The 14,503-nt window shown below is 40.0% G+C and overlaps 1 protein-coding gene across 1 annotated transcript in view; it reads right to left on the bottom strand.

Annotated features, from left to right (window-relative positions):
* LOC137267784 (uncharacterized) overlaps positions 1–14,503 on the bottom strand; it is a 49,307-nt gene that overhangs the window by 28,732 nt on the left and 6,072 nt on the right. Inside the window, exons 5-9 of the mRNA XM_067802228.1 lie at positions 8,363–8,523; positions 7,770–7,864; positions 7,206–7,285; positions 6,681–6,779; positions 5,831–5,941 (exon numbers count right to left, since the gene is read on the bottom strand). Of these exons, the coding sequence (XP_067658329.1) occupies positions 5,831–5,941; positions 6,681–6,779; positions 7,206–7,285; positions 7,770–7,864; positions 8,363–8,523 (546 nt within the window). The remainder of the gene's footprint in view (positions 1–5,830; positions 5,942–6,680; positions 6,780–7,205; positions 7,286–7,769; positions 7,865–8,362; positions 8,524–14,503) is intronic.

The following is a 14,503-nucleotide window of genomic DNA, read 5'->3' as shown; positions in this document are numbered from 1 at the left end:
ACGACCTTGATGGGCGTGCCATCAAGAGATAGTTCAGGGTCTTTATGTGGTTTGTATTTACGGCAGAAATGTACGCAATTAGTTTTCGTTCTAGAGAACTTAAAACCATTTTCAAGACACCATTTATTTATCTTGTTTAAACACAGTTGCAGTTGCCGTTCAATAGTATGTATATTTTTACCACGACAAGATATATTAAAATCATCCACAAATAACGATCCATCTATAGAATCTTTTAAAACTTTAGATAAACTATTTATCTTTATACTAAATAATGTAACAGACAAAATACTGCCTTGTGGAACACCCTGGTCCTGATGGTAAAGATCAGACAGGGTTGTACCCACTCGAACCTGAAATTGCCTGTCTGCTAAAAACTGAGATATAAAATTAGGTAAATGGCCCCTCAACCCAAAGTCATGCAAATCTTTTAAAATACCATGTTTCCATGTTGTATCGTAAGCTTTTTCCAGGTAAAAAAAGATTGATACAGCATGTTGGTTATTTACAATGGAATTTTTAACGAATGATTCCAACCGAACCAAATGGTCAATAGTACTTCTATTTTTTCGAAAACCACACTGAATGTTCGTGATAAGATTATTCGTCTCTAAAAACCACACCAGTCGATTATTGACCATGCGTTCCATGGTTTTACAAACGCAACTCGTCAATGAAATAGGCCCATAGTTTGATGGATCAGTATGATCCCGGCCAGGCTTAGGTATGGGAACAACAATGGCATTACGCCACGACGGAGTAAAGTGTCCAGTTGTCCAAATATTATCAAAAATATTTAAAAGTGTTTCAAGACATGAGTTGGGTAAATGTTTTAAAAGCTGATAGTGGATATTATCAGCTCCTGTTGCTTTATCATGAGCTTGTGCTAAAGCAGTATCAAGCTCATGTAGTGAAAATACTTCATTATAATCTTCACCATTGTCAGAATTAAAATTAAGTTTCAATTTCTCTTGTTGATTTTTATATTTTTGAAATTGAGGATTATAATTAGATGATGAAGAATGGGCAGCTAAAGTTTCGCCCAACTTATTTGCAATGTCAGATTTATTGGTTATTATATTGGAGCCATCTTTCAGATGATGAACACTAGATTTGGAACCTTTACCCTTAATTTTCTGTATCATGTTCCACACCTTCGTCATAGGCTCACGTGAATTGATCTTTGAAACAAAGTTCTTCTAAGACTGTCGCCTATTTTGCTTAAACGTACGTCTAGCCTTGGCACTATTTACTTTTACGTTATTTAAATTGTGAACGGTAGGATGCCGGCGAAAGTATTTCTCTGCTTTCTTCCTACACTTCCTGGCCTGTTTGCAATCGTCAGTAAACCATGGTTTACGAATGTGTGGTGTCGCAGAGGACTTAGGAATAGTTTCATCAGCTATTTGATTCCGTTTATCAGAGAACAACCGAATAGGGTCAACAGCATTAACAAAGTAATCAGATTCTAATTCGTCAGTACAAAGTGTCCTAAATAAATTCCAATTAGCCTTCGCAAAATTCCACCTGGTTGCCGGTGGGTCATCAGTCGGATTTATAGCAGAGAGAACTGTGGGGAAATGGTCACTTCCACAAAGATCGTCATGGACCGACCATTCAAATTCAGTATAAATATTTGGGTCACGGAGCGACAAATCAAGTTCAGAGTACGTACCTGTACCAGGATGCAAATATGTGGCTGATCCATCACTAAATATGCATAACTTATTATCTGCAATCAAGTCTTCTAGGATTTTCCCCCTGGCATTAATAGTATTACTTCCCCATAGAGGGTTATGCCCAGTTAGATCCCCCATGATGATACCGGGTCTCGGGAGTTGGTCAAACAGATTCTGAAGATCGGACTGTTGTGTGGGAGAAGATGGGGAGATGCACAAGGAGCAAAGAGTGAAAGTTATGTGTAAAGAAAGACGAACTGCGACGGCTGGCAGGTTGCATTTTAGGGGCACAGGGCTATGAATGACACCCTGTTTCACCAAAATGGATGCGCCACCTGTGACTTTGTTTCCCGGAGGTGAAAACGAGTGATATGAGTTGTACTGACGTATATCCAATTTATCCTCATTTTTTAGATATATCTCTTGTAAAGAAAAGGCTGGTGGTTTGAAATCCTGTGATAGTAATTGAAGATCATTAAAATTGTTCCTAAGACCCCTACAATTCCATTGTATTATGTTCATAAAATTATTTATGGAGGTTCAACAGTAGAAACTGAGTGCGCGGAAGCACTACTCCTACAACCTGTGTGTGAAGGAGCGGTCTCCACAGAAAGGGGTTCAAATACATTTTAAACCGACACTGGCTCTTCTATATGTTGAAGAGACCTAGTCTTCGTTTTTAACATTTTCTTTTCTTTCGCAGTCGCAGGTAGGTTTTCTGTCTGTGGCTCTTCAGTCTGGGATGCTGAGGAGCGCTGACATGTTTGTGACGTCTGAGTTGTGCCATCCAACATTATCTGAGCTTCACTGACCCAAGATATCACAGTTTGACAAGAAACTGAAGAAGTGTGTTTAACAACAGAAGTTGGTGTAGGAGAAGAAACAGTGGCTGAATACGTTATGCTGGTATTTGGTCTTGTTGGAGCAGGAACTAATTTCTTAGCTTCAAAGTATGAAATATTATGTGTACATTTCAGTTTGAGGATTTTACTTTAATACTCGAATTTTGGGCAGGACATAGATGACGCCAGATGCTCACCACTGCAGTTTGCACACTTTATGGCATTGGTACATTCGGTACTCTCGTGACTACCACTACAGCGTGAGCACACTGACTTACCAGTGCAGGACCTCGCACCATGTCCCTGTCTCTAACTATTCCTCTGCAAGTGTTCAGGGTTTTATGTTCCGAGACAACAACCTGTTTGTTCACAAAATGTTTTAGCCCTAGCAGATTGACTGATTGCTGCCTCCGTACACACTCTATCAAGAGAGAACCATTCCTGATACGTGTGACATTTTTAACCTCCCCGCAGATACCTTGAATACCCTTGGAGATGGCAAAAGGGTTGATGTTTAAAGGACTCTTATCAGCACTTTCTATCACTAAAACCCTTGGCCAGGAATCCTTGGCATATGAAGATATCTCTTCATCAGAGGAAGAAGACATATGTCTGCGTTTTGATGTTTTGACGGAACAAGATGGAGTGTTAGTAGCCATGGTAGATAAATATAATTCGGCAACCCTGCCCCCCACCCGCCATCGAGTGTCAACAAGGACGGTAATACGGTGGAAACCAGACTGCAGTACCAGGGCTACAGGGTTGTTATACTCCAGAAGATACAGACTTGAAAAGCCACGATATCTTAAAGAAAATGTGTCAAGCTGGTTCTGCCTGTGACACAGTTCCAAAGAGCCCGGAATTCAGAGGTCTATATATCCAGATTGGCTCATGAGCCACCGCCTTATGGCATAGGACTCTAGGCAATTAAATATATCAAATTTGTTTGCTAAATATCAAAACGACCAATACCCATAAATATATATGTGCAAATAGTATGCTATGCACAGGGCATGGCGTGACCAGCCGATTGATAGAACCGGGCCAGTTCTACCACCCGTCTAGGTGAAGTAAGGGCCAAAGTGGCGTGGTAGGCACCAGGAACATAAGGTCCTAGTCCAAGTGCCCCCAACCACCAGGACCCCGTCCTCCACCGACACAGGGGCGCAACCCACGGCCAACAGGTTGGTGGACCAAATATTCCCCCGGGTCCACAACGGGGGGTTGGCAAGCACTTAACGTTACCCAGCACCCACCACGAGGAGGTGGCTTGCCACGGGTGCCGGATAACTAAAACTTGCAGATGGTAACAAATTTGGAATTGTCGCCATCCAACCCGACGAGACACAATTTAGTGTCAGCATCCTAGATCACAGTCTCTACCACCGAGAACATCTCGCGAGTACATAACTTGAACACTTGAACATGGCACAGCTCTTCTCGGAGCCAATTCGTGTCTTGCAGAATTAATTTTCATATTAAAGATCAATAAACTTGGCAATTATACGTACAAGTGTAACAGGGACACAAAGATAGAGAAGTAGCATGTAACTTAAAACGTATAATGCATGACAATACAATAAATCGCCAGCAACTGAAAGTAGATCACCATAACAGAGACCACGAGGACTTACAGTACCTTCTCTACCTGCACGGACCTTAGCCGGATTTACGTCATCCCTTCAGTCGTTGGTGGTAGTAGGTAAAATTAGCCAAAACTTAAAATCACAAACATATTGTGAAATATTAAAATATTCATTAAGCTGGATGTTTTGGGACCTACGTGCCCCCACAAGATGAGAACTGGACATAGTGAATTTTGGTATGTTCACATATTGCTGTTGAAATAATCAGGTGATAATTCACGCTGAGCAAGCAATTAGAACACGAGTGAATATGGATACGATTCTGAAATAATCCCCGTCTTTTCTTCAAGTGATTATAGAATTCTCGGTAAATAATCAAGGGAATTATGCTCATTAACTGATAACATCATTTTAAAGGTACAGCATAGGGAGACCAGTTTGCACATGTATCGGCAAGTGAATCTTTAACCAGAAAAATGCGGCAACATATGAAACAGGTCTACATCGAAGTTTTTTTGTCACAGGAAAAATGTATTTATGGTCGTCATATCTCTACCATCAATTATGTATGTATGTATGTATGTATGTATGTATGTATGTATGTATGTATGTATGTATGTATGTATGTATGTATGTATGTATGTATGTAGGTAGGTAGGTAGGTAGGTAGGTAGGTAGGTAGGTAGGTAGGTAGGTAGGTAGGTAGGTAGGTAGGTAGGTAAGATTTGAATATGAATCATACAGACTAGATTTGGATGTGGGAAGGGTCATTGATGAATATAATATTAAAGGAAATACACCCTCTAGTGTCATACACAGGGATATCAGTACCTCTGGAATATACAGATAGAACATCCTAGCTGTGTAAACATACCCGGTATATGCTCTTATACTATGTATTAGCTGATTCATACTAGAGCATATACATAATATTCATTACGTTAACACTTTCAGTTTAAAAATTTGGGCTGATTTGATCCAATGTGAGTCAATGGATCTCCAGTGTCTTAATGCTTCCGACACCTTTGGACACATTGCATCAGAAGTTCTGACATTCTACCACCACACGTGTACGCGTGGTACTCGAGGCTGAAAACGGATCGCATTTATGTCCACAATATGCAGTTAAGCTCCCCACATTTCTCAATGCAATGACGAGAAAGTTCTACAACAACGACAGTTTGGACAGTTTGGTGTATACAAAGTAAACCTCAGTTAATATTCTTAGTGACCCGTGAAGGTCCGGGGTAGAATAGGCCTTCAGCAACACATGCCTGGTGGTGTATGTCGCTCATTTGCTTTTGTCCTCTTTGGAGACATCACACGTGGAGGTGGAATCGGTTTTGTCGCGTATATTTGATAGACATTCAGTTATGTTTATAGCAGCAAGGTAAAATAGGACCAGAAAACCGTTAATATTCTTAGTGACCTGTGAAAGTCCGGGGTAGAATAGGCCTTCAGCAACACATGCCTGCCATTAAAGGCGACTATGCTTGTCGTAAGAGGCGACTAACGGGATCGAGTGGTCAGGCTCGCTGACTTGGTTGACACATGTCATCGGTTCCCAATTGCGCAGATCGATGCGCATATTGTTGATCACTGGATTTTCTGGTCCATACTCGATTATTTACAGACCGCCGGCATAGATCTTGAATATTGCTGAGTTCTGCGTAAAACTCACTTACTCACTCACTAATATTCTAAGTAGGGGGACACAACTCACCACATATCCCACACATATAGGGACACAGTTGGGGAACGTTGTAGTAAGTCCTGCAATCCTTGGGGATCAGACTACGACCACAGTAAAAGGAATCCTTCTCCGGGCAGTTCACTGGAAGTAAAATAAAATCTGTACAGTGAAGAGAAAGGATAAAGGTTAAGTATGTTGTTCTTGTACAGTCTGAATGTATGTCGACATTGTGTAAAGACCTTCAACACACAAGACTGTGTTGATAAGCAATTGCCAATGACAAACCCTGCTATGGGTTTATAACAGGGGTAAAAGATGTGCTCACCTGTCCGGAAACACCTGTTTTCATTACTGTTCGATAGTGATTCATAAACTCTTGTTAATGGTGGTGTATGTCGCTCATTTGCTTTTGTCCTCTTTGGAGACATTACACGTGGAGGTGGAATCGGTTTTGTCGCGTATATTTGATAGACATTCAGTTATGTTTATAGCAGCAAGGTAAAATAGGACCAGAAAACCGAAGTGTCATCTGTTCCGTAACGGTGACACTTGTTGTGTAAAAGGTGTACGTTGTGTGAATAGTTCATTGGCTGGCGATTTATTCCAGCTTTATGCTGCTGGTCTGTGAATAATCGAGTCTGGATCAGATACTCCAGTGACTAACAGCATGACCATCTATCTACGGGATACCGTATACGAGATACGAAGACATGTGTCCAACCAAGTCAATGACCCTGACCACCCGATCACGTTAGTTGCCTCTTACGACAAGCGTGGGTTGCTGAAGACCAATTCTGTAAGATTAGTCCTCTGAGAGAGGACACAGGAATGGACATGACACATGACACATGACACATGACCCATGACATCCTGCACTTACACTGCTGACACGTAGGACCCGAGTAAGGCTTCTGACATGTGCAAGTACACGTGTTTGTGTCAAGATTGCCGCCGTTGAAACACGCCTTCCCTCCACAATCTGAAACAGTATGCATCTATTTTATAAATTGTTTTGTCAGCAGAAAAGGACACTTAATATTCCTTAGGTTGTGTATACCAATGTCTTGCATTTTAGGTCCTGTATCCTGAGTTATAAGTATCCGTTTACATATTGTCGTAGTCTGTCGTACAGACCCTGAAGTATATATATATCCAAGAAAGCCCACGCAAATCTAGGAAATGTGGCAAGTCTAGATTCCCTTTGCGTCAGAGATGTCTCAGGGCTCCATTTCATTATATTACTTTTTTTAACTATGAACGATTTTTTCAGTAAAATATGTTCATTTTAGAGACCAGCTGTTAGTCTAATCTTGTCCGTGTCACACAACCTATACAAACAGAAAAAATAATAACAATGGATCCACACTTATGGTCTCCGATTGTCAGAATTAACAATTAGACTTACCGCAGAGTCCATCCTTACAAGTATTAGGACAGGAACTGCATCTGGGGCCTTTTGTGTACGGCTGGGAAATTCGGTTTTGTCTGACGAAGAAATGCGTACGTGACTGTTAAAAACGATTGTTGTACCGTCGATTGTTTTTCATGGAAAATGTGTAACAGTCAACTTTACTGAAAATCAGACAAAGAATTATCACTATACACAAACTGGTTTAGAACTACTGTTTAGCCTCTGAAACAGTGGAAGATGGAACATATTGACGTTGTCAGGGCCTGAAAACATATTTATATTTTAGAAAACTCACTTTACTAACTGAAAAGTCATGACTGAATACTACTTGAAGGCTTCAGGACGTTTATGTTCATTATATATATATATATATAATAGCAACCTGGATAGGAAAATTGACGCTAACCAACTTTTTTTGATGATGGTTCGCTGGTTATGAAGCAATTACCAATTGTGATTTTTCAACCAATTCCCAACACTTGCACGCCCTCGCCTCACCTTCTCTCTCTCATCCATCATTAGAATCAATACGATCTATCCGTACAAGAGGAACCTCACCCTGATCCGTAATTGCATACGTAGTATCTTCCAAATCTGGTGTTGGGGCAATGGGCATACCCGCATCCTATCAAGAACGTAACGTTCTGGACGATCTGCAGAGACAAAATGTGGCACATGACACTACACAGCGTCAGAAGAATACACACCTAGCACCATTACGAATAATGAATAAGATCCGGGATAGAACTGATCTTCAGTAACCTATGCTTGTCGTAAGAGGTGACTAACGGGATTAAGTGGTCAGACACGCTGACTTGGTTGACACAGTTCATCATCTTCCACTTGCACAGATCGATACTCATTCGGTTGATCACCGATTTGTCTGATCAAGACTCGTTTACATACAGATCGACACCATGCAGCTGAAATATTGCGGCGTAAAACCAAACTCATTCACTTACTCACAAACACATAAGAATTTGCAGTTCCGAATTAGAAACACATCTACTTGATTTGATTCCATAAATTGAGCGCTCTTTTCCATACGTATGATATGCTGTGCAGGCATTCAAACCAGGATCGTAATGAGCAGAAATTTGTCTGCTTGTCTAGATAGATAAGAGATGCAGTAAATATATCCAAAACTGTACCTGGGTATAGTGTCCGATCTTCTTCCATCCGTCTCTCCCCAAGTAACCATTCGGGTTCTGGCCAAATCGATACAAACTGACTTCGTTATACCATGCCATTATGGCGCTCTGCCAGTTCAGATATCCTCCAGCAATGTTTTGTCCAATTTCAAATCCATAGTCTGAAAAATAAGCCCATAACAGATAAGAATTTATATGCGTCATGACATAACAGTGATCAAAATCCATATGCTAACAATAAATGTGACATCTACGTGGAAACATGTCCAAGGCGTTTATCAAGGATTGAAGTTGCATTGTGTTAACTTTCATCAGCTGATGACGACAGTGACTCGCATGACAAAATTCCACGATATGCGAAACGTTGACACTGTTCTAACCCTCTACCCTTTGACGACATAGTCATGACCTAAGACAAACAATCCATTCTGACACCCACTCACTTAAAGCGAACTATATGAATACTGTTTGCTTTTGTTTCCACGTCATCCTAACCAACAATCCATTCAGCCTCATATCAATATAATGGTGTCATCGTCAAATAACATTACAACTCATTTTGCAATTGGAGTTTGTAATTATTAGTCTCAAGACAAAGGGTCCAACTCCACAAATGGCGGCGGTCTGTAAATCATCGAGTCTGGACCAGAAAATTCAGTGATCAACAGCATGAGCATCGATCTGCGCAATTGGGAAACGATAGGAGAGTTTCGATCACTTAACACTATCATCGCTTTTTGGGGACCCGGTATTATTGTTTGACTGCTCAAAATGGAATAATAGTGTTTGATGAACAATGTCTACCTGATCAAAAGCCGGATAGTACACCATTGAGATAAACTCAAATACAGCAGGAAATATACGCTATGACCGGGTTTACGAATGCTTGCAGATAATTTATACCTTCTGGCAACCTCCGGGGTAATAACACCACACATAAACTTCAAAGGTGTCCACATTTGTTTCACTAACGCAAACGGATACGATAACTAGCCATGTCAAATTACATACTCTGTGGGACATGATAATGACAAATAATTTTATCGATTTTTAGCGATTATGACCAGATAGCTCAAACGGGTACATTCATTGAGTATAGCATAGGCATGTTGGCATGTGAGTGCTTTTTGTGAAATTCTTCTTCATTGTCCGGTTGAAAATAATGTTACATAAACTCAGATTGCGAGTAAATTTGACACAAGTAAATGTGATGACGCATTGCCGTAAATTTCCTTTCGGTATGTATCATCATAACTGGGCCAAGACAAAAGTACATATCACCTATCCCCACGTCATATCTCTTTCTTTTGTAGATACGAGGTAAACACTTTCTTCTACTGCTATCTGCCGGTTTCATGCTTCATACATGTATTCAGATTATTCGTGCCTTTATTCGCCGTATATGACTTAACCTCACATCAGGTTCAGACCAGTTGATAAGTAGTTAGAGTGGAGTAAACTGAATCTGCACAACATTATAACAAAAGTGGATTTAATTTGTTCGTCCTAGATTTGTTATGTAGGCGAATTTCGAACCGTGTGCTGTAACTTGATCGTGAATGTACCTCGGGACGCCACTGCGCAATGGTGTCTTAATGTAACACAGATGCTGTGACATCGGCTGTTGCACTAAATGAAGAATAATACAGACCGAGCCACATGCGCTTACCAGAGAATGCCAAAATGGCAGACCAAAGATGATCAGTTTCCAAATGAATACGACAAGTGGGACTACAGTTAAGTTACAGTTTTGGCGTTTGCTTAAAAGTACTGTAAGATAAGCTATTTTATTCTGCAATCACTTGCCCGTCGTTTATCTACAAGGAACACGTGTTGACAGTCATTATCACTGCTATATGACTGCCCATTCGTTTTCATTTTCTGTTTGTATGAACCTTTACATGTGGAACCTAATGCGTTTGCTCATACAGAAAATGTTCAAATACATATAAATTTACTCATTCGTTTATTTTCTCTTACCACGGTCTCTCGGTTGATGGTCAAGATCACACAATATATACTGACAAGCTCAATCGCGCATATAACTTTTGATTGACAATGTTCATCAGTTTGTTGAGTGAGACGTAAGTGGTTTGCGTACCAGCGCACTAACGTTCACGTGTCTGGGGGGATGAAACTAGGAGGTATTTCAGCTGTTACACCATTCTGTAATTTCCAACGGCAGTTTCTAGAAGTTACCAATGAATTATGAAAAATCGCCGAAGACACAGTAAATACGGAATTACATGTGATGTAAAAAGTATCAGCTGTTGCACGATTTTTCGAAAAGGATAATATACACTGAAGAATACCTTTAGCTATATGGCAATTCACTGACAACACAAGTTGTGAGTTGTGTAAGTTGTCAATACCACCTTGTTGATTTGTATCAACAGCTCCAGTAAATGCATATGCACAAAGTTCTAAGGAGGGACCATATGCTTGCATGCATTGATTTGGAAATAATGTAGTTCGATATTTGGACAATTAATTCACAAATGTGTTTACCAGTGCGTATGTTGATGACGAGGTGTGTGATAACTTATCAGACCTTTCAAGAACTTGACAGGATGGTTTGGAACGCCTAGCATCAATTCTAAAAAACCCATACTCAGATGGATTGCATCTTTCAGACGCATTTAATCTTTTTTTCATCTTGTCACGAGCATATACAGGCTGTCGCTGTATAGCTTGCATGTTTAATATAGTCATGGGCCTGCTCAAAACGAAGGGATATATATGTTGTGAGAAGGATGTCTCTGACGGGGAAACTTACAGCAATGCAACATCACATTTACTTGTGTGGCACTAGCTTCCTCGAGCTGGGTTTATCGATCGTCAATTGACACCTGACAATCAAGACAGAGGTAAAACATACCAATTGTACACCCAGAGATCGCACCCGCCTGTAATATCCGGTCATAATCGCTACACGACAAGAACTATTTTTATTTCTCACAAAATATATATTTTGATATGACATTGTTTGTTGTACGTTTGCGTTAGTGTAAGAATTGTGGGCAACTTTAAAGTTTATGTATGGCGTTATTATAGCAAAAGTTGAGCGGATGGAGAAATAACATGTTTGAGGCACTGTGAGACTATGAAGAAAGGTCAAATACAGTGCAATAGTATTCCATTTATGTACTGCCAAACACTGTTTACATTAGTGACCTGAACTGACTTAAGAAACAAGTGTAGAAGTGAGCACAGCTCACATAGCCCCGCTTCCCACTTTGAGACATGGACATGGCTGATATTGATAATTATATAATGTGACAAGGATCAACAGCTTACAAGACTTTCTCCTTGAATCTACTAAACTTTATTGCTAGATAATAGTTTAGCCATGTACTGATTACAGTTACAGTAATAATTTATGGAAACATTATTTTTTGTGTTTTCAGTGGAAACCCAACATAATTTAAACTTGACTGTCTCATGTTGCATACAATGAAGTGGACGTAGGTGACGATTGTTACCGACAACATTGTTACATGTTGCACACACACAATGAAGTGGACGTAGGTGACGATTGTTACCGACAACATTGTTACATGTTGCACACACACAATGAAGTGGACGTAGGTGACGATTGCTACTGACAACATTGTTACATGTTGCACACACACAATGAAGTGGACGTAGGTGACGATTGCTACTGACAACATTGTTACATGTTGCACACACACAATGACGTGGACGTTGGTGACGATTGTTACTGACAACATTGTTACATGTTGCACACTCACAATGAAGTGGACGTAGGTGACGATTGCTACTGACAACATTGTTACATGTTGCACACACACAATGAAGTGGACGTTGGTGACGATTGCTACTGACAACATTGTTACATGTTGCACACACACAATGAAGTGGACGTAGGTGACGATTGTTACCGACAACATTGTTACATGCTGCACACACACAATGACGTGGACGTTGGTGACGATTGTTACTGACAACATTGTTACATGTTGCACACACACAATGAAGTGGACGTAGGTGACGATTGTTACCGACAACATTGTTACATGTTGCACACACACAATGAAGTGGACGTAGGTGACGATTGCTATTGACAACATTGTTACATGCTGCACACAATGAAGTGGGCGTAGGTGACGATTGCTACTGACAACATTGTTACATGTTGCACACACACAATGACGTGGACGTAGGTGACGAATGTTACTGACAACATTGTTACATGTTGCACACAATGAAGTGGGCGTAGGTGACGATTGCTACTGACAACATTGTTACATGTTGCACACACACAATGAAGTGGACGTAGGTGACGATTGTTACCGACAACATTGTTACATGTTGCACACAGTGATAATAATCACATTTTGCAAATAAATATGACATATCTGTCAGTCATAACGTGCGTATTAAGTTTGGCCTGTAGAGTGTTGGTGATATGCTGTAAACCATCAAACACATGTTTACATGGAAGCAACAACAAAACAAATTCTTAAAGAAAAAAATATAGCACAAGGCGCATCAGTGGATAATGACTAACATATGTGTAAAGTTTGGCGAACCTAGCATATACACTTTAAGAGATATGCACCTGACAATAGCATCAAACACACTTGGCACTAGGTCGTATTTCCAGCTGAAAAAACGTCCATCTCGAGTAAATAACACACGCACGAGAATTGCGATACGGGCCCCTGAACCACAGATTCTACGAGACCTGGAGACACATGTGATTGGCGTATGCATGGACGCAGTCTGAGGCAAATATAATTCAAGTCCACGCAAGTCTAGAAAATATGGTCAGTCTAGATTTCAGTTTCAGGAGAAAGTCACAGGGTAGATATTTCCTTTGCTTCCTTAACTGACAGGTTATTTTTCGAATATTTGTAACTCCGGCCAAAGGTGATGTTATGCTGTCGAGAATTATGGCGTTTTGTAATTCTTTAAGTGGTTGCCTGCCTGATAATTGATTGTTAAATGTACATATGATCTTTATGAAGGATTATCTCAACTGACTCGGATACTTTGGACATGTTTCTCCCACACTTTCCTTACTCGTAAACCGAATTTCCCTATATGTCTGTAAGAAAATACTTTAAAGGGGATGGCTGGATTTGGCTACCATAAAGTAGAGACCGCAGCATTATGGTTGCAATGCGTTGAAACAGGACAGAGCTTGACAAGATACAAAGAAATATACTTGTCATTCAAACCTTTATCGGATGTTTGTGGAATGTAATTATCCCCCGCAACGCGTTTTGCCGGGGTATTAAAAAGCACCCCGTCCGTCCGTGAGTGCGTCCGTCCGTACGTGCACATTTATCGTTTCTAGACCAGAACTTTAAAACCATTCAATATTTCTTCGCCAAACTTGGCGCATAGATAGATTTGGTGGTGCATTAGTGCCTTTAGGTAGTTCTCAATAAAATATGTTTCGCGTTTCCATGGCAACAAGTGTGACTGAAATTGGAGGTAATGCGATGGATATTGATGACTGTGCCTTCTTGTTTTATAATTGAAGATACTTCCTTACCTGTAACCCCAATATATGTTTTGTTAGTCTGAAAATCTTCAAAAGTACCTGGTCCCTTTATCAACAGAAATTAGGTTCTTTGTTTTCTATCAAAATGATATATTTTCAAGACACTAAGCGTCAGCCTTAATGTGCCTGTGTTGGGAATCAAACACCGGCTTTTGGCCTGACAAGCGAACGCTTTAACCACGAGCGTACCTCATCATTCTTTGATACTGTTCAAGAATGTACATTGGTACATGTATTATACCTTCAAGATTGAACCCAGTTTAGTCACCAGATATCCATCTGTTTTTTATATTAGTGACATGTATCTGTAAAACAGGCATACACATAAATATTTGCAATCTTCTTTATAGTTTTCCATTTATGTAGCAATTTTCAGTTTATATTTCCAGGAAATTCTGTACGAAGGTAGAATTACAGTTTCACCCATTTACAGATGATACGTTTTGGTACTTTAAGAGTACACATTATATTCCATGATAATGGGATGTCAAAATGATATACTGTTGTAATGTTTCCAAGTCAGACAGCAAAACGTAAAAGAAAAATTGAACAACATTAATCTGTCAGGTAGTAAGTTTTCAATATTATCGAACCTGCTTAGTTATCTA

Source organism: Haliotis asinina, chromosome 16 (genome assembly GCF_037392515.1).
Source record: "Haliotis asinina isolate JCU_RB_2024 chromosome 16, JCU_Hal_asi_v2, whole genome shotgun sequence".
In the NCBI taxonomy this organism is placed as follows: Eukaryota; Metazoa; Mollusca; class Gastropoda; order Lepetellida; family Haliotidae; genus Haliotis; species Haliotis asinina.
Note: the sequence above shows the minus strand (reverse complement) of the source record. Positions and strands in the feature narration are given on the sequence as shown.